The 18,021-nt window shown below is 44.2% G+C and overlaps 1 protein-coding gene across 1 annotated transcript in view; it reads left to right on the forward strand.

Annotated features, from left to right (window-relative positions):
- Positions 1–18,021, forward strand: part of LOC115479948 (N-alpha-acetyltransferase 25, NatB auxiliary subunit-like) — a 94,180-nt gene that overhangs the window by 64,329 nt on the left and 11,830 nt on the right. The window contains exons 16-20 of the mRNA XM_030218286.1: positions 552–675; positions 2,183–2,248; positions 3,002–3,099; positions 3,247–3,357; positions 7,023–7,169. Of these exons, the coding sequence (XP_030074146.1) occupies positions 552–675; positions 2,183–2,248; positions 3,002–3,099; positions 3,247–3,357; positions 7,023–7,169 (546 nt within the window). The remainder of the gene's footprint in view (positions 1–551; positions 676–2,182; positions 2,249–3,001; positions 3,100–3,246; positions 3,358–7,022; positions 7,170–18,021) is intronic.

The raw sequence follows: 18,021 nt of genomic DNA on the forward strand, positions 1-18,021 counted from the left end.
CTTTGACTTCAAAATATTTAAAAAAAAACTCTAGATCCTGATAGAACTATGTTACTTCAAAACTTAGAAAATAGGTGTTCTCTATTTTCTTCAGTTGCACTGTGACGTAGTGTCTTCATTTTGCCCTCGAGTAGGGGGATTTCATTGACAACCTGGGGGGAGTAAGTTCAAATATATAGTTAGCAAGGCCAGTATATATCTTATCAGTATACTAGTGGAAAAAAATCCCATCCCTTGTGCAGAAGCGATGCTTAATGACTGTTGCCAGGCTGGGTCTGGAATCTGAATTCTAAAATGCCATTGTGAATTTTGGAATCGGTTGGGCAAGAGTGATTGGGCATTGCCTCTGTAAATTTTAGGGAGGAGGTAGTACAGGTTCTTGCAGTGGTTGCTCAGCTATGTTTTTGCATTTAGTAATACGCTACATGCTGGGACACATCTATCACCAGCAGAAAGCACAACCAAAACTGCCATGTGTACGTATATGGATTCATGTGTTTAAGATAAAAATACAATATAGTAGTTATTCTGTTGCCTTTTTTTTTTTTTAGTATCCCTTCCTTGGTCCTCCTCCTTCAAGATTGGCAGTCTTCCTTAGTAGTGGCAGTTGTCGGTGCCAGACTAGCTCATTTCATCTGATTGATGATATTTACGAACTAGATACTCATGGGTTAGGTAAGTTTTCCAGTTGTACTTTTCATGGTCTTATAGTTTCTTGTATTGGGTGTTTAGTTATCTCTCTGCTATAAGAGTTTCACACCTAAAAACACTACCTATAGAGTGCTAGAAAGGGGATAGCTCATTACCAAGAAAAAGCTGATTTACAAAGAATTTAAAAGAGGGAAGGCAGTTTTCCAAGCCTGTTTATTTCCTCTCTAGGAGAAGGGTGGACACTAGGAAGGGAGTTTATTTCTCGGGTAACTCAGATTACAGGGCTCAGAGAGAAAGATGTGTGGTTAAAATACAGGACCACAGATCCTTAAGAGATCAGTTCCTTATGTTGTTTAACTGTACAAAGAAACTGCCTTGACTTTAGCTAACCATCTGATTAACCCAACTGACTGTACCACTTATCTTGTCCCCATCTATATATCTGCACTTTGCCCCTCAGCTATATGGTAAGCTGTATTTTAGAAAAGCTTTAATATCAATACTATGTTGTTTGAATGTTCTAAGGTGTGCTGCTTAGATGTTTTATTAATATTATGCTGACATAATATTATTATGTGCCCCGGTGGTGGGAGACAGGGATAGTGCTGGGCAGACTTATACGGTCAGTGCCAGAGCCGGTGGTGGGAGGCGGGGATAGTGCTGGGCAGACTTATACGGTCTGTGTCAGGGCTGGTGGTTGGGAGGCGGGGATAGTGCTGGCCAGACTTATACGGTCTGTGCCCTGAAGAGCATAGGTACAAATCAAAGTAGGGTATACACAAAAAGTAGCACACATGAGTTGTCTTGTTGGACAGACTGGATGGACCGTGCAGGTCTTTTTCTGCCGTCATCTACTATGTTACTATCAAGCTCATTTTCAAAGCACTTAGCCTCCCAAAGTGCTTTGAAAATATGCCTCTTTGTTACTATGTATGTTAGATATTGTCTGTTTGAATTTCAGTGCTGTTAAATGTGTATAGTTTTGATTCTGTTTGCTATTATTAGGCTTCAATTTGCTGTTTTCAAGTTTACCTAATTTATTGTGTTTATATTTGATCATGTTACTATTGTTATGCTATTAACAAAATTCTAAGTTTTATGTTATTGTACCTGTACATAAAGGCGGTTAATAAATCCGAATAAAGAAATGAGGTTTGAACCTCTGCCATGCGATCCATGAGCAAGTTGCTTTGCCTCTTTCAAATGTCAACTTCAGTTTCCTAAATTTCTGGTACCCTGCTGATAATTGCATGGCCTGAGAACTTAAATATGTGGATGATATTGCAGATACCTGTAGATGAGATGTAAAGCTCAGTACATCTGAATGAAGAGGGTGAAATTGCTGTGATAGGGACTTCCTCAGACAACACGTTTCTCATTCTGTAAACTATTTGAGAGGATTCACCTCTCCGAAATGGCACTGCTCTACAGGTGTGGCCTGTATGCTTGGTCTGCAATGTAATATGACTATATCTGTCTATTTTAAAGGTTAAGAAGACAAATACTTAATTATTTTATTTTTATATTTCAGAAGAAACAACAGAGGTCCAAGAAAGGATACAGACCAGTTTGAAATCTTTGTTAGAACAATTAAAAGGTAAGGGGCATTCAGTTCTATTTTAGCAAAATTATCCTCAAGATGTACACAGTGCTGTTGAGACACAGAAATGGGTAGTTCCTACTCTTCGAGCTTACCAATGTTGTATGTTTTGTCTGTTGGTCTTGACTACAAAAAAAAAAAAAAAAGAGACTTTGAGCCCAGATGACAGTCTTGGTAGAGAGGATTTAGAGCAGGGGCTGTAGCTGTGATTAATTCAGGGAAGGACAATTTTTCATTGAGTAAAGTGTAAAGAATGAGGTATCTTAAAGTGATTTAAGAAACAGACAGTTGTGAACCTGAAGCAGCTTCAGGTCTCCACCTGGCCATCCTTTCACAGCTAGTTGCCTTGCTATTTGGGTGGTTGGGGAGAAGGAATTATGAGAATGCAAATGGCAATTATTGGTATATCAAGATTGTTTAATGGGGCAGGGAATTATGTTGAGGACAGGGACCACGTCAATTTTGTTTCTGGGCAAAGATTGGTAAATAAGCAAAATTCAATCTATATAAGAAAAGCAGAGAAAACGATGGGCAGGTGAGTGACCGGGGAGGGGGGGAGGTGGAGAACAGAGGATCCCCAGACACCACCTGCAGAGAGTAGAAACAGTAGTGTCTTTTTACAACTAGTCAGTTCTGAAAGGTTTTCCTTCTGTTCCTTAACTCCCTGCCCACCTAGATCTGCAGTTCAAAGAGTAAAGCTGGCTAGTAAACCCTGTTTTAAATTTACAAGATCATATCTTTTCTTTCCAGAAATGCTCAATAAATCTAAAGGACACTTAATAGAGGTTCGAGATGGCCACTTTAAGACACATTCTGGCATTTTAGAGAACTTGGTCTTCTTTGCTGAGGTAAGCGGATGCTGGAAATTTTTCCCGTGTTTGAATCTTGTGCTCTGAAAAGTGGAAGATTGAGCATAAGAGCCCACAGTATGGTAATAATTGGGTACCACTTGATCAACATTTTGTTCATGTGTGCAAATGTCCTTTCTCTTTCAGACAATCTCACTGTCTTTGTGGGTGACAAGTTATTGTAGTGGTGTGCTTCGACCTTTCAAATCAAATCTCCAAAAGAAGAAAAAGAAGAAAAAGGATACTCCTGCAGCTATGGTAGGTATCTGAAAGGGTGTAATTAAAAAAACAAATAATTTTCAAAACATAAAAACCATGAAGTAATTTTTTTCAATTTCTTTTTGACACTTTAGTAAAGCTGTTAAGAAAATGTGTAGCTTTGTGCATCAGTGACCAGCCACTTTTTGTATCCTGATTTCCTTATCATTCATTAAAGATACTTAGATCAAAATCCATCTTTGTATAGCTTTGCATTTTGGCTGTAGGTACTAGGGGGCCAGTTTACTAAACTGCATTAACACTGGCAGTTGGGCTGACCTGGTTGCTATCTAAAAGGACTCTGATTTTGTGACCCAAATCGAGCCTTGTGGAGTTGTGGCCATGTGACATAGTAATTACAGCAGAGACCAGCACATAACCTGTGTAGAAAGGTGACTAGAGTTGTACCTGCTGATCCATGCAGGTTACTTCCCACCCTTCCTCCTCCTTTGTTTTAGGGTTGTACCAATTAAACTTCAAATAGTTGTTTATAGTCTAGGTGCAGGGCGGCCCAAGGCAATCTGTTGCCTGAGGCAAGGATGAAATGACGCCATGCCCCCCCCCCCCCCCCCGCCAAATTCTTCTCCCCCCCCCCAGCCGCAGTCTAGTATTTCTTCCCCCAAGCCTGCCTACCTTTTCTTTTGTTGTTTTCAAAAGTCAGAGGTGGCAGCAATTCCACATATGCTGCCCTGCTGCCAGCACCGGAGTCTCCTCTTGTACTGTGGCCCGCCTCCAAGGAAACAGGAAGTTGCGTCAGAGTGGTGGGCCACATTACAAGAGGAAATAAAAGTTGCTACCTGTAACAGTAGTTCTTGGACAGATGATCTTGCAGCCACACAAATGAAGTGACTCTCCCTTGACGTCACTGACCCGGACCAATGCCAAAGCATTAAGCTTAAAAAGCTATCACAATATGCGCGTGCAGATTCCCACTCTAGTCCATACTATATACCATCAGGCAAGAATCGCCCCTTTTCAGTTTGATATAATAGCTAGTGGCAACTTAAGGGAGGGTTGGGAGGGATTGTGTGGTTGCAAGATCATCTGTCCAAGGAGAACTACCATTACAGGTAGGCAACTTTTATTTCTCCCTGGACAGAGTATCTTGCAGCCACACAAATGAAGACTCCTAAGCTACACAGGTAACAGATTAAGAAATATGCATATGTCTATTGAAAAAAATAACTGGTACCTGTGTGAGGAGGAGGTGGTAGTTGACGCCTCAGAGTACAGAAGAAAGGACAGCATGACCAAAAACTGCATCAGTAGATGAAGTTGTATTGATGCAATAATGTTTCATAAAAGTGTGCACTGTTGACCACGTAGCTGCTCTACAAATGTCTTGTAAGGAAGTTCTGCCATGGCCCTGAGATTATGAGCTGTGACATGAGGAATGTGTGAGGGATTAGATGGCTGTGCAAGTTGATAACATAAGGTGATACACTTCGCAATCCACTGGGATAGTTCCTTTCGTCACTGGTTGCGGTTGAAGGATGTCTTTTTGGATGGATGTCCTCAACTGCACTCTCCTGCTACGATTGAGCTGCATCAGAGCCTTCCTGCAGCAGGCCGTGGAGGGGGTGAGCGGCGCGGCGTCTTCCTGTCTGGCGGCACAGGTTTTTATTAAGTGAAGGACGTCAAAAAAGAACGTCTTTGGAGTGGGGGTTTTTTCAGGTGAAGGATGTCCAAAAAGGACATCCCTGACATTTTTTTCTTCTGATTTGCCACAACAAGAGGTGTAGACCTCCCGTTAGGTTTTTCACGGTAAGGGGATCGGAAAACCGTAGTGCATCTCATTATAATAGCCTTGCAATAGCCTTTGGATCAGCTGCATTCCGTTTTCGTTACCATGATCGGAAAATGGCTCGGAGAAGCCTTTAGTGCATGCCAGGGTTTACTACTTGCTCGTTAACGGCTCGTTAAGTTTAGTGCATCTTGCCCTTTGTCAGCCCCGATGGAGGAGATATAGGGTGCGTGTTCTGAATCTGAGTCTCAGCACCGACAACAGAAGCAGTAAGTTGTGGTGGCAGAGACTGAGGAGAAATCAACAGGTGTTGAACAGGCTGCTGATTCATAATAGAAACTGCACCCTCCGAACTTTTACCAGGCAGAGGTTCGTCAGAGTGTTTTCTTTTGCTTGTAGCTTTCTTACCAAGCTGTTTGAGGTAACTTGTTGACGACGGCTCTTATTTTAAGATCTCTAATTTTTCGTGTTCGAGGGAGCATTCTAGCACACTTGTCACAGTTGGAATCTAAGTGTGCTTTCCCCAGACAGCAAACACATTGATCGTGAGGATCTAAGTTAGACATTTTATTACAGTCTTTGCAGCGTTTGAAGCCCTGTTTCTTTGCCGTCATGACAGGGAAGAGAAAAACTGCCGAATTGAATTCCTTAACGAAGGAGTGAAATTGTGGAGGAGAAAACAAAAATTAAAGAAAAAAAACAAAAATATATATTATAATTGCGAGAAAACTGCACTGGAGAGTATTGAGTCAGCGGGTCTGACCGTCAGCGCAGAAAGAAATAAACTGAAAAGGGGCGGTTCTTGCCTGATGGTATATAGTATGGACTAGAGTGGGAATCAGGCTGCCACCAAGAGTGTGGAAGCTCGCTTGAATCAGCAATCCTTTGGTGAAATTTCAGTTCACTGACCTGGTCAGTGTCAAACTTTAATTTGCAAAAAGATACTAGGATTCAATTTTACAACTTATTTAGAAAGAAAACAGAGCAAGAAAACTAATTCTGGTTCCTGTGTGTTTCTATCCCATGCCTTTTTGAATTTTGTCACTCTGTCTCCCCTGCCTCCAGTGACAGGATGTTCCAGGTGTCCACTAACCTTTTCAGTGAAAAAGTATTTCCTGATTCTGCTTTTAAGTTTCCCTCTTTGCAGTTCCATTTCATTTCCTCTGTTGCAACAATTTCCCTGTTTTAAAGAAAATATTCATTTGTTCATGAATATTTTTAATTTACTGTCATATCTTCTCTTCCTCATTTTCTCTGGGATATACATATTTAGCTCTTTAAGTCTTTCCTTCTTATGTCTCCTGGTGCAGACCCCATACCATCTTGGAGTAGCCTAGTGGTTAGTGACTTTGATCCTGGGGAATTGGGTTTGATTCCCACTGCAGCTCCTTGTGACTCTGGGCAAGTCACTTAACCCTCCATTGCCCCAGGTACAAATAAGTACCTGTATATACTATATAAACCTCTTTGAATGTAGTTGCAAAAACCGCAGAAAGGCAGTATATCAAGTCCCATTTCCTTTCCCTTTTCTATGAATCATTTCAAGTCTTTTTATGTCCTTAATATTCTTCCCAGAAATTTTTTCCAGCTGAGTGGCTTGAAGTAGCCTGATTGGGGTGGGGAGAGCTGCACAGTATTAAAATGTTTTCTGTTAAGTTAGTTAGTTGGCTGGTCAGTAAAATTAGCCAGGTGTAGTGTGCCCTTTCAGAGAATACTAGGGAGAACACTGGTCCTTAGCAAGACATGACCTCCAAAGCTGAACACAGTACTCCAAGCGAGGCCTCATCGATGACCTGTATGGGGGGCATTGCTGCTTTGTTTTTGAGCATTTAAGCAGATTAACATGGCAACTACACTATTGAACATTTAAAAATTATTTCTTTTAATTTCAGCAAATGTAATTTTAAATTTCCTTCCACAGCCACAAGTATTCACAGTATTTTCGGAGTATGTATCCGGATTACAGACGTTGCTGTCCAATGTTATAGATCATATCAAAGGGCTTGAAGTAACTCTAACTGCACTTAAACTTGAAGAATTATCTTTGGAGGACTCTACGTTCTCAGAGGTAAGAGATGCTCGTTGAAATAAGACAATTTTGGCTATATGAAGCTTTGAGATATTTTAATTACAGCTTTGTTTGAGGGAGCTGCTGTTTGTGGAGTTTTGTGGTTTCATGAATTTTATTTATTTATTTCAGTGCATTTTTACCCCGCTTTTTGCCACAGTGTTTCGGCCCCAAAGTGGTTTACAATGAACCAGTTGAAAATAAATAACAAATACATTGCAGTTACATTTTAGCAAATTAGAGTGGGAAAAGAAAGGGAGACAAAGATGACCGACGAAAGTCCAGCAAAACGATCCCCAGTACGGACTGCTGCAGGGCCCAGGTGTTACAAATGAAGCTGGAGACAGACATCCACGGCAACAGAGCCATCAGAGCAGGAAACAAGATGGCGGACCAACGGTCATCCTCTGCAGCCTCAACCGTCGGGGCACTCCAGCCAGGAACCACCACCACTGCAATTCCATCAATCCGGCTGAAGAAGAAGAGCCAGGGAAGTAATCCAGTCGGCTGCCAGAAGATCACGAAGGCTGCAAGCAGTCCAACAGTTAAGATGACGAGCTGGAGGGGAGGAGACAACAGCAAGGCATCCGGAAGACTGCAGTCGAGCAGCAGCGCCAGGGGCTCCAGCAAAGCACGTCGGGCAGAGCAGCAGCAAAACCGGCAGCTTGACTGGATCAAGAGGAGCCCGAAAAAATGGGATCGCCAGCCTAGCGAACATCCTGCACCGAACCGGCCCCAAAGATGCCCCGACAAAGCGGGAATTACGTATGCTGACTCCGAAGCAGCAGAAGGGAAGACAACCGGCCGCCCACGAAGTAGCTAGCGCCAAAACACAGGCAGCAGGAGGAGCCCTAGATGTAAGCGGACTCCCAGGATCAGAGTCGGACCAGTTCCCAGCCAGACCATGGGCAAGCTCCACGACGAGGCCAGGAGCCGATGGATCGTCTGCCCGTTAGTTGGCGGCCATCTTGGAAAAATCATAATCAGATTTATTGTAAACTTCTGGTATTTTAAACATGTCTGTCAAGATTTCAAGAAGTGGAAATTATGGTGGTGATATTGAGTTACAAATATAGGCATAAAGTAAATAAACCATGAAATTGAAACTTAGAATACTTGCAGAGTCATACATTTCCCGCCAGAATAGGCAGCCAAAATGTGACTTTACAAATTTTGATCTCTTGGTGTGATCGGAGATTCCATTCCATTTGTGAGTACCATGGAAGGGACTAACACCAGCACAGTCTTATGTCATTGTTTCTTTTCCAATCGTTTGTAACTTTCTCCTCCCTTCAAAAAATAGGGTAGCTTGTTGGTGTGAATGCTGACATGTTTCGTTCTGGATTCAAAAACCCTTCTGTGAACCCTAAGGCTTGAGAGCAAATTGGTGCTTATCGTGCTAGATGCTTTGTTTTTTTTGTTTCAGGGTATTGGGGGAAGGGAGTAGAATCCATTCCTAGTGAGTTAAGCTCTTTTCTTGCTTGCTTTTATGGTGGAAATATGTTATGTTACATAGGAAAAGAGTAGCCATATTGGGCCAGACCAATGGTCCATCTAGCTTCCAACAGTGGCCAGTTCAGGTCACAAATATCTGACAGAATCCCAGTTAGTAGTAAGATTCATGCTGCTGATTCCAGGGAAAAGCAGTGGCTTTCTCCATGTTTATCTTAACAGACAGTGGACTTTCCTCCAGGAACTTGTCCAAACCTTTTGTAAACCCAGATGTGCTAACTGCTGATACCACATCCTCTGGTAACGAGTTCCAGAGCTTAACTGTTCATTGAGTGAAAACAATATTTTTCTGTTCATTTTAAAAGTAGTACCATGTGACTTCCTTGAGTGTCCCTTTAGTCTTTGTACTTTTTGAAAGATAAAGTTGCAAGAGGCTTCTTTGAAACTATACTCTGAAAGGAGGAAGCTGGAGTGGCAGCAGTGGGGATTTGAACCTATGTCTCCGAAGAGACTGGAGCCTTGATCCAGCGCTTTGGACTGCTTGGCCACGCTACCAACTGCATAAATATTAAATGGGAGTATCTTAGTTTCCTTACTGTCCAGCTAGACCAGTCCACACAAGTTCTTTATATCCCCTGAGTAACAGGTGAAGGTAAAGACAGAATTCTATTTCTCTTACTTCCAGGAGATGGTACAGGTTGGACTGGTGCAGTTGTTTTTTTTTGTTTTGTGGAGGCCTGACTCACATAGACCCCAGCCAGGGCACGTGTTCTGTTGGTTGAGTCCTAAGGGTTAGTCTGCAGGCCACTTCTTGGTCAAATTTGGGTTATTTTAACCCCTGTGACCAAACACCTTTATTTGTTGGCTGGTTCTCTTCTGGCCACTGGCACAAGCCCTGCAGGGCCCCTGCCAGCTGGGGCCATACTGTCCCTCTCAGCTTCTTCTAGAAAAAAATAATGATTTTGAGTATTCTGTATTAGCTTGGCTGCAGGCCAGAAGCCAGGACCACGGAGAGGGTGGATTCACTTTAAGAGAAAGTGAAACTACTGAACTCTGGTGGGTGACCTGGTGCAGTTGTAACAGCAGCATTAGAGAGGACTGCCCATTCATCTGGGCAGAGGGTAGTGGGGGATGCCCAGCATGCCTGTGCGATGCTGCAATTCATGCAGTAGCTACTGGGTTTCATCAACAGCAAGGTCAGAGTACCCCAGTTGTGGGATGGGACCTTCGATGGTGACGCTGCAGCTCTGGGGGAGTCTCAGAGCTGAAATCTAGGGCATATTTTCTGCCAGAACTGCTTCCTGGTGCCAGGTTACTGTCCTAGACATGTGGTTGTTGACAGGAGCAGCAGACTTCTTAGTTCCTAGCCACATGGCTCCTTCCTCTGGGCAGACCTTTGCTTCTTTGGGTTTGACAGGAGCAGTGACCTTCTTAGATCCTGGCCACATGGCTCCCTCCTCTGGGCAAAACTTTTTTATCTTTAGGTCTGGAAAGCTCGGTGGAGGTCCCAGTTGTCCTTTGTACATGAAGATCAAGTTGTATTCATCCTGTACCAGCAAGCTAGTGATGATGATAGGCAGCTGTTGAACCTAGTATAGGTAACTAAGAAGAAAATTGCAGCTGTGCTCCTGGCTTTTGATGCCAAAAAGGCTTTTGACAGGGTGCATTGGGAGTACTTGTTCAGGTGCTTCAAAAGATGGGCTTAGAGGAGTGCTATGTATCTTGGGTAAAGGTCCTATATATATATATATATTTTTTTTAATTATTATTTTTATTAACATTTTCCATACAAAGCAAGAACCAAAGATAACACATCAATCTGGTTAAAGGTCCTATATTTACAGCTGCAAGCAGAAAGAATGAACTGTTTTTTTTCTTGGAGTCTTTTTCTTCATGAAGTGATATGATAGGGTTGCTGTCTGTTCCTTTTCCTCTTTGCACTCTGTATGAAGTCCTTCACAGAACAGTAGGCAACAAAAGGATACCAGGGGGCTGGTAATAAAGGAACATTACAAGGTGGCCCTATTCTGATCTCACAAACCCGCCCACCTCCCCTTTGGAGTTGTTGTTTGTTTATTATTTGCTTTTTGATTAAACTGAGCGGGAATGCTCACGCGATGGGCGGGAAGCCAAGACCTGTCGCTTCTTCCTCTATAACATTAGCAAAATTCGCCCCCTCCTCTCCGAGCACACCACTTGAACTCTCATCCACTCTCTCATTACCTCTCACCTTGACTACTTAAACCTACTCCTCACCGGCCTCCCACTTAGCCATCTATCCCCCCTTCAGTCCATCCAGAACTCGGCCGCACGTCTTATCTTCCGCCTCAACCGATATACTCATATCACCCCTCTCCTCAAGTCACTTCACTGGCTTCCGATCAGATACCGCATACAGTTGAAGCTTCTCCTACTCACCTACAAATGCACTCGATCTGCAGCCCCTCCTTATCTCTCTACTCTCATCTCCCCTTATGTCCCCACCCGTAACCTCCGCTCTCTTGACAAATCCCTCCTTTCAGTACCCTTCTCCACCACCGCCAACTCTAGGCTTCGCCCTTTCTGCCTCGCTTCACCCCATGCTTGGAACAAACTCCCTGAGCCCATACGCCGGGCCCCCTCCCTACCCATCTTCAAATCATTGCTCAAAGCCCACCTCTTCAATGTCGCCTTCGGCACCTAATCATTTACACCTTTTCTCAGGAAATCTAAACTACCCCAACTTGACATTTCGTCCTTTAGATTGTAAGCTCTTCTGAGCAGGGACTGTCCTTATTTGTTAATTTGTACAGCACTGCGTAACCCTAGTAGCGCTCTAGAAATGTTAAGTAGTAGTAGCAGTAGAAGTCATGCGTGGTGTGCGCGCCAGAAGGCTCTGGCAAAATTTTTATTTTTGCTCTAAAAAATTTGCCATCTCCTGGGCCGCCATGAATGCCGACCCCACATGTGAGAACAAATCGGCCTGCTGTCCTCAGAGAATACCTGCTACAGGTATGTATCTTCGCTGTACATGTCCGTGGGATTTGAACTCTGAATTTCCTAGTTTTCAGCCCATTACTCTAACCATTAGGCCACTCCACTCCAGTATTAGCAAACTCCTTCCTTGTGCCAAGAGAGGGGCAATTTCTGTTGAGTTACCACCCACAATCATTTTGAAAAGTTGGCTCCTACAAATGTGTGTCACTTCCTCCCATATGGGTTCTGTTAGCTACAAGGATGGTATGGGATTTGCGTTACAAGACGTATGAGGAGAGACTTGCACACCTGAACATGTATACTCTGGAGGAAAGGAGGAACAGGGGTGATATGATACAGACGTTCAAATATTTGAAAGGTATTAATCCGCAAACAAACCTTTTCCGGAGATGGGAAGGCGGTAGAATGAGAGGGCATGAAATGCGATTGAAGGGGGGCAGACTCAAGAAGAATGTCAGGAAGTATTTTTTCATGGAGAGGGTGGTGGATGCTTGGTGGTGGAGATGAAAACGGTAACGGAATTCAAACATGCGTGGGATAAACATAAAGGAATCCTGTGCTGAAGGAAGGGATCCTCAGGAGCTTAGCCTAGAATGGGTGGCAGAGCTGGTGGTTGGGAGGCGGGGCTAGTGCTGGGCAGACTTATACGGTCTGTGCCGGGGCTGGTGGTTGGGCGGCGGGGATAGTGCTGGGCAGACTTATACGGTCTGTGCCAAAGCCGGTGGTGGGAGGCAGGGATAGTGCTGGGCAGACTTATATGGTCTGTGCCAAAGCCGGTGGTGGGATGCAGAGATAGTGCTGGGCAGACTTATACAGTCTGTGCCAGAGCCAGTGGTTGGGAGGCGGGGCTGGTGTTTGGGAGGCGAGGATAGTGTTGGCCAGACTTATACGGTCTGTGCCCTGAAGAGGACAGTACAATTAAAAAAGTAGCACATATGAATTTATCTTCTTGGGCAGACTGGATGGACCGTGCAGGTCTTTTTCTGCCGTCATCTACTATGTTACTATGTTACCATATATTGGGACAGTTCTTCCTGCTTCTCGATAATAATGCAGCAAGGATGACCTAATCAACATCCAGTAGCTTGAAATCACTAAGCAGCAGCACCTCCCAGTCTAGTGCCACTCTTTCTTTCTTTCATCTTATTTTAATCTGTCCTTGTAACCAGTTTATTAGACATGAAGAGATAAGCAACTTTACAGTATGACTGACACACCTGTTATGGGAAGTTAGCGTGCTCATTTTGATTGCATTCTTTCTAGAATGTCATTGTCTATTTAAGAGAATTAATTAGTATCATGCACTGATAGACTCATTTTCTTCTTGGACAAGCAGGATATATAGCCACACATGGGTGATGTCATCCTTGACAGCACCAGCTCAGCTATGTTCTCTCCAGAGCCCAGAAAAGCCTAGAAAGGCTTTCTAGGCATGTGCAAGTGCTACTATCCCCTTCCTCTCAGTGTGTTTTATCTGCTTGACGTGTCAGAATGAGTTTTCTTGCTCTGTTTTCTTTCTAAATAAGTTGTAAAATTGAATCCTAGTATCATTTTGACACGGACCAGGTCAGAGAACTGAAATTTCACCAAAGGATTGCTGATTCAAGTGAGCTTCCACACTCTTGGTGGCAGCCTGAACCCAGGTTGACTGATACCACTTGTAAATACAGAGCTGCTTATCAGGCCAGTTTTTCTGGACTAGTACTGGGTAAGATTCTCATCAGGAGAGATCATCCCCCCCATTTCTGTCACAGGAAGATCTCTTACATCCTCTTCAGTAAAGATCGAAGCGAAGAATTCATTCAGTCTCTGCACTAGGGTCTTTTTCCTCCCTGAGTGCCCCTTTTGTACTTGATGGGTGAAATTCTTGTCACCCTGAAAAGAAGTGTATAGTCTGTCCAGTGGCGTAGCAAGGGCGGAGCGGTGGGGGCGGTCTGCCCCGGGTGTCAGCAGGTGGGGGGGGGGGGGGGGGGTGCTCCACTCCCGCTGCTCCCCTGCCTTTAAAAAAAAAAAATTTGTGAAGCAGAGTCGCAGGCAGGCAGCGCCTTGCGTCTGCCCTGCTTGTAAAAGAAGTAAACCTCGTTGTTGTCGGGCCTTTCTTCACTGGGTCCCGCCCTCCTCTGAGGTAATTTTCTATTTCCGCGAGGGCGGGACCCAGTGAAGAAAGGCCCGATGACAACAACGAGGTTTACTTCTTTTACAAGCAGGGCAGACGCGCAGCACTGCCTGCCTGCGACTCCGCTTCACAAATTTTTTTTTTTTAAAGGCAGGGTTAGAGTAGGAGAAGAGGGCTCTCTCGATGGAGCTCACTGGTAGGCAGGTGGGGGTTCTCAGATGGGAGAGGAGAGGGGTATTGTGGGGGGTCCCAGATGGGATGGGATGGGGGTTTTCAGATGGGAGAAGGGGGTGGGGTGTTGTGGGGGCTCTCGGGAGGGGAGGGGGTTCTCAGATGGGAGAAGGGGGTTGGGTGTTGTGGGGGTTCTTAGAAAGGGTGGGGTGGGGGTTCTCAGATGGGAGAAGGGGGGATTCTCAGATGGGAGAAGGGGGGTGGGGTGGGGGTTCTCAGATGGGGAGGGGAGGTGAAGGGGTTCTCAGATGGGAAAAGGGGACGGGTTGGGAGGGGGTTCTCAGATGAGAGAAGGGGGCTGGAACTGGGGTCTGAGAAGGGTTCATGAGGGAAAATGGGGGCATGCCTAGGTCAGGTGGGAGAATGGGTCGGGCTGAAAAGGGGGGGCCCTAATGCAAGGCATGTGGATGAAGGGGGCTGGAACTGGGGCCTGAAAAGGAGGGTAGGTGGGATAAGGGGCTAGTACCTGGGACTGGGGGCTGAAAAGGGGCAGGGGCTGAAACTGTGGGGACTGGGGGCTAAAAAGGAGACAGGGAGAAGTGGCTGGGGCAGAAGCTCAGGACTGGTGAGAGAAAAGGGCTGGGATTGAAACTGGGGGCTGATAAGGGGACAGGGAGAAGTGGCTGGGGGCTGAAGCTCAGGACTGGTGGGAGAAAAGGGCTGGGGCTGAAACTGGGGACTGGTGGGATAGTGTGGCTGGAACTGGGGGCTGAAAAAAGGGGCAGAGAGAGGGGACAGATCCTGGATGGAAAGGGGAGTGAGAGGGAGGACAGAGCCTGGATGGTTGGGAGAGGGAGGGCAAATGGTGGATTGAAGGAGCAGAGAGAGAGAGCAGACAGTGAATGGAAGGGATAGAAAGGGCAGACAGTGAATGGAAGGGGGAGGGAGAGAGGGCAGACAGGGGCAGATGGTTGATGGAAGGGGCTGAGATAGAGGGCAGATAATAGATGGAAGGGGCAGAGAGAGAGGGCAGACATTGGATGGAGGGGACAGCAGAGAGGGCAGACACTGGATGGCAGAGAGAGAAGGAAGACAGTGAAAAGAAGATGAGGAAAGCAGAAACCAGAGACAACAAACTGTAAATAAAATATATATTTTTATTTTTTTGCTTTAGGATAAAGTAGTATTGTAGCTGTGTTAATAAATGTTTATAATAGAACATGTAAACAAGGTAATCTTTTTATTGGACTAATTTTAATACATTTTGGCTAACTTTCGGAGAACAAAACCCCCTTCCTCAGGTCAGGATAGGATACTGTAACAGCACTATACTGTATTGACCTGAGGAAAGATGTTTTGGCCTCTGAAAGCTAAATGTATTAGTCCAATAAAATGGTATTTTATTTTCTATATTTGTTTTATTTCTATTTGTTAATTTGTAAAGTGGTGATTGGTACATGTTTTTCAAATTTACATCTGCTGTCTTTATATTTTGCACAGTACTCGGGGACATTTTCTGTTTCTGTGGTGTTGCATTGTATGCAGAGCATCTTGGGGGTTGTTTAATTTTTGTCTAAATAGAAAGTTTATTATTATTCTATAGTGGATTAGGGTGTATCTGTGTTTGTGAAAAAGACATGGCTTTCAGTTGACTGTGCAGGATCAATAATCTGTATTATTCTGTCTGGTTTCGTTTTACAATAGGTGAATTGATGTTCTAGTGCTCACTGTAGTGTTGTAAGATGCTTTCCTTTTCCTTGTGTGACTCGTAGAAATGACTGCTTATGGTATGGTAGAATTGCTGTATAGGTCCTGAGTGTTTTGTATTCTCGGCATGCCTAGTACTAGATTTTGGAGGGGGGTGTTAAAAAATGACCGGCCCCGGGTGTCAACTACCCTAGCTACGCCACTGAGTCTGTCTTAATAGTTAATGTAACTGTGATGTCTTTGCATTCGTGTATCACTTTCTTATCAAATTTATTGGAGCTCCATTTCTTTATATGTATTTTTAGCCTGTAAACCACTTTGCTGTGCCCGGCAGTTAGATGCAGTATGGTAAATCAATTCTAAATAAATAAGTGCATTTCTGAGCTGGCGCCTTCAGGAGTGGCATCTCCCATATGTAGTTAAATTGTCCTGCTGTCCATGGAGAACCCCTGTTATGAGTAAGTAACTTTTCTTGCTCCTCTGTTTAAAGGCTTCATGATAAAATGAATTTAATGAATAATCCTTTTAGAATGATTTGCACTACTAGGTGACCTCCAGAGGGCAATGATGCTAATACCCCATCCTTGTCCAACCCCTGCATTCTGTGCCCCCTACTGCCCACCTCAGATTCTCATTCTTTCTACTACTACTACTATTTGACATTTATAAAGCGCTACTAGGGTTACGCAGCACTGTACAATTTAACATAGAAGGACAGTCCCTGCTCAAAGAGCTTACAATCTAAAGGACAAATGTAGTCAGTCAGGTAGGGGTAGTCAAATTGGGGCAGTCTAGATTCCCCCCTTTCCCTGCCCAACCTGCTTTCCAGCCAGGCCAAAACTACTACTACTATTTAGCATTTCTATAGCGCTACAAGGCGTACGCAGCGCTGCACAAACATAGAAGAAAGACAGTCCCTGCTCAAAGAGCTTACAATCTAATAGACAAAAAATAAAGTAATCAAATCAATTAATGTGAACGGGAAGGAAGAGAGGAGGGTAGGTGGAGGCGAGTGGTTACAAGTGGTTACGAGTCCAAAGCAATGTTAAAGAGGTGGGCTTTCAGTCTAGATTTAAAGGTGGCCAAGGATGGGGCAAGACGTAGGGGCTCAGGAAGTTTATTCCAGGCGTAGGGTGCAGCGATTGGGAATGTAGATCACATGGGTGTATTGGTCTCACTGTAACTTCTGAATTCTAAAATGTTTTTAAACAAGAATAAACCCTGTCGGTAATCCTTAATGTGTTGCTCTGGTGATACTCTGAAAATCAGCCAGCAATTTGCCGAAGTACATGTGTGTTTTCTCCTCCTCAATCTAAGCCAGAATAAAATTTAAAAATAAAAAAATAAAAAAATAAAAATCATTGGCAAGGCAGCAACCCGGAAATCAGAGCAAGGTGCATTTCAAATCGGTTGCCCTTTGCACCTGTCTGGAGAAACAAAAGATTAGAAATGAACTAGCTTTATGGCAGAAAACCTTTGAAACCATGTACACAGAGCATTAACATTCCACTGGGAACAGAGAGGGTAGATTTAGGGGATTCCCTACAATTTCCCATGCTAGTTTTAATACGCCCTAACACTTTTTCCCTGTATAAAATCTATTATACTACTTCTCTGTTCCATTCCTGTCCTGCCTTTGTTAGTACTTCAAGGATTGTGCTTTTTCATAAGCAGCTGCCTTTTCCGCGCTTAGTGTCTGTACAATTGTGCAGTGGTTTCTGTTCTTTTAATCCCTGGTGTGTGTTACTTGTGGCCACCAAGGCTTGGGGGGGGGGGGGGGGGGGGATAGGGCAGTTGCCCTGGGCCCCGTGGGCCAGCATGTGTTTCCCTTCTCTCCATCCCTGTCCTGCGTCTTCCTCACCTCGGTAAATGCATTTTTCTTTGCAGAGGGTTGCTGGCGCAGCAGTGATTCAGACATGTTGCTTTTTGGCCTCAGTGCTCTCCCTCTGCCGCGGTCCACACAGGCAGAAACAGAAAGTTGTGTCCCTTCTATGTTTGTTCCGCTCTGCAGACCACTAGCTTTTCACCCTTTCCTCCCCCTACACAGATCCGTCTGACAGCTACTCGTGACACTGCTTTCAGCTATGGTCCCAAACTATGGAATAACCTCCCATCCAGCATCCATAATCAACATTCATCCCAACCTTTAAACGAGCCCTGAAGACCCATATATTCTTCTTGACCTTTCCCTGTTTCTGATGATTGGTTTTGTTTTTTAATATAAAGGCTTTGTGTCTGGATTATGCTTGTGTTTAACTGTTTTTATTGTACATTTTGTTTTGATTTGTTAATGTTTATTGTTCTTTTATGTAGACTTATATTTTGTAAACTACTTTATGCCTTTTGTTAAGTTGTAGTGGTATATCAAGGCTTTGAAAATAAGAGAAAGGGAGAGATAGTGGACCCAAGGGTGGTAGGACAAGAAAGGGA

This window comes from Microcaecilia unicolor, chromosome 11 (genome assembly GCF_901765095.1).
Source record: "Microcaecilia unicolor chromosome 11, aMicUni1.1, whole genome shotgun sequence".
NCBI classification, from domain to species: domain Eukaryota; kingdom Metazoa; phylum Chordata; class Amphibia; order Gymnophiona; family Siphonopidae; genus Microcaecilia; species Microcaecilia unicolor.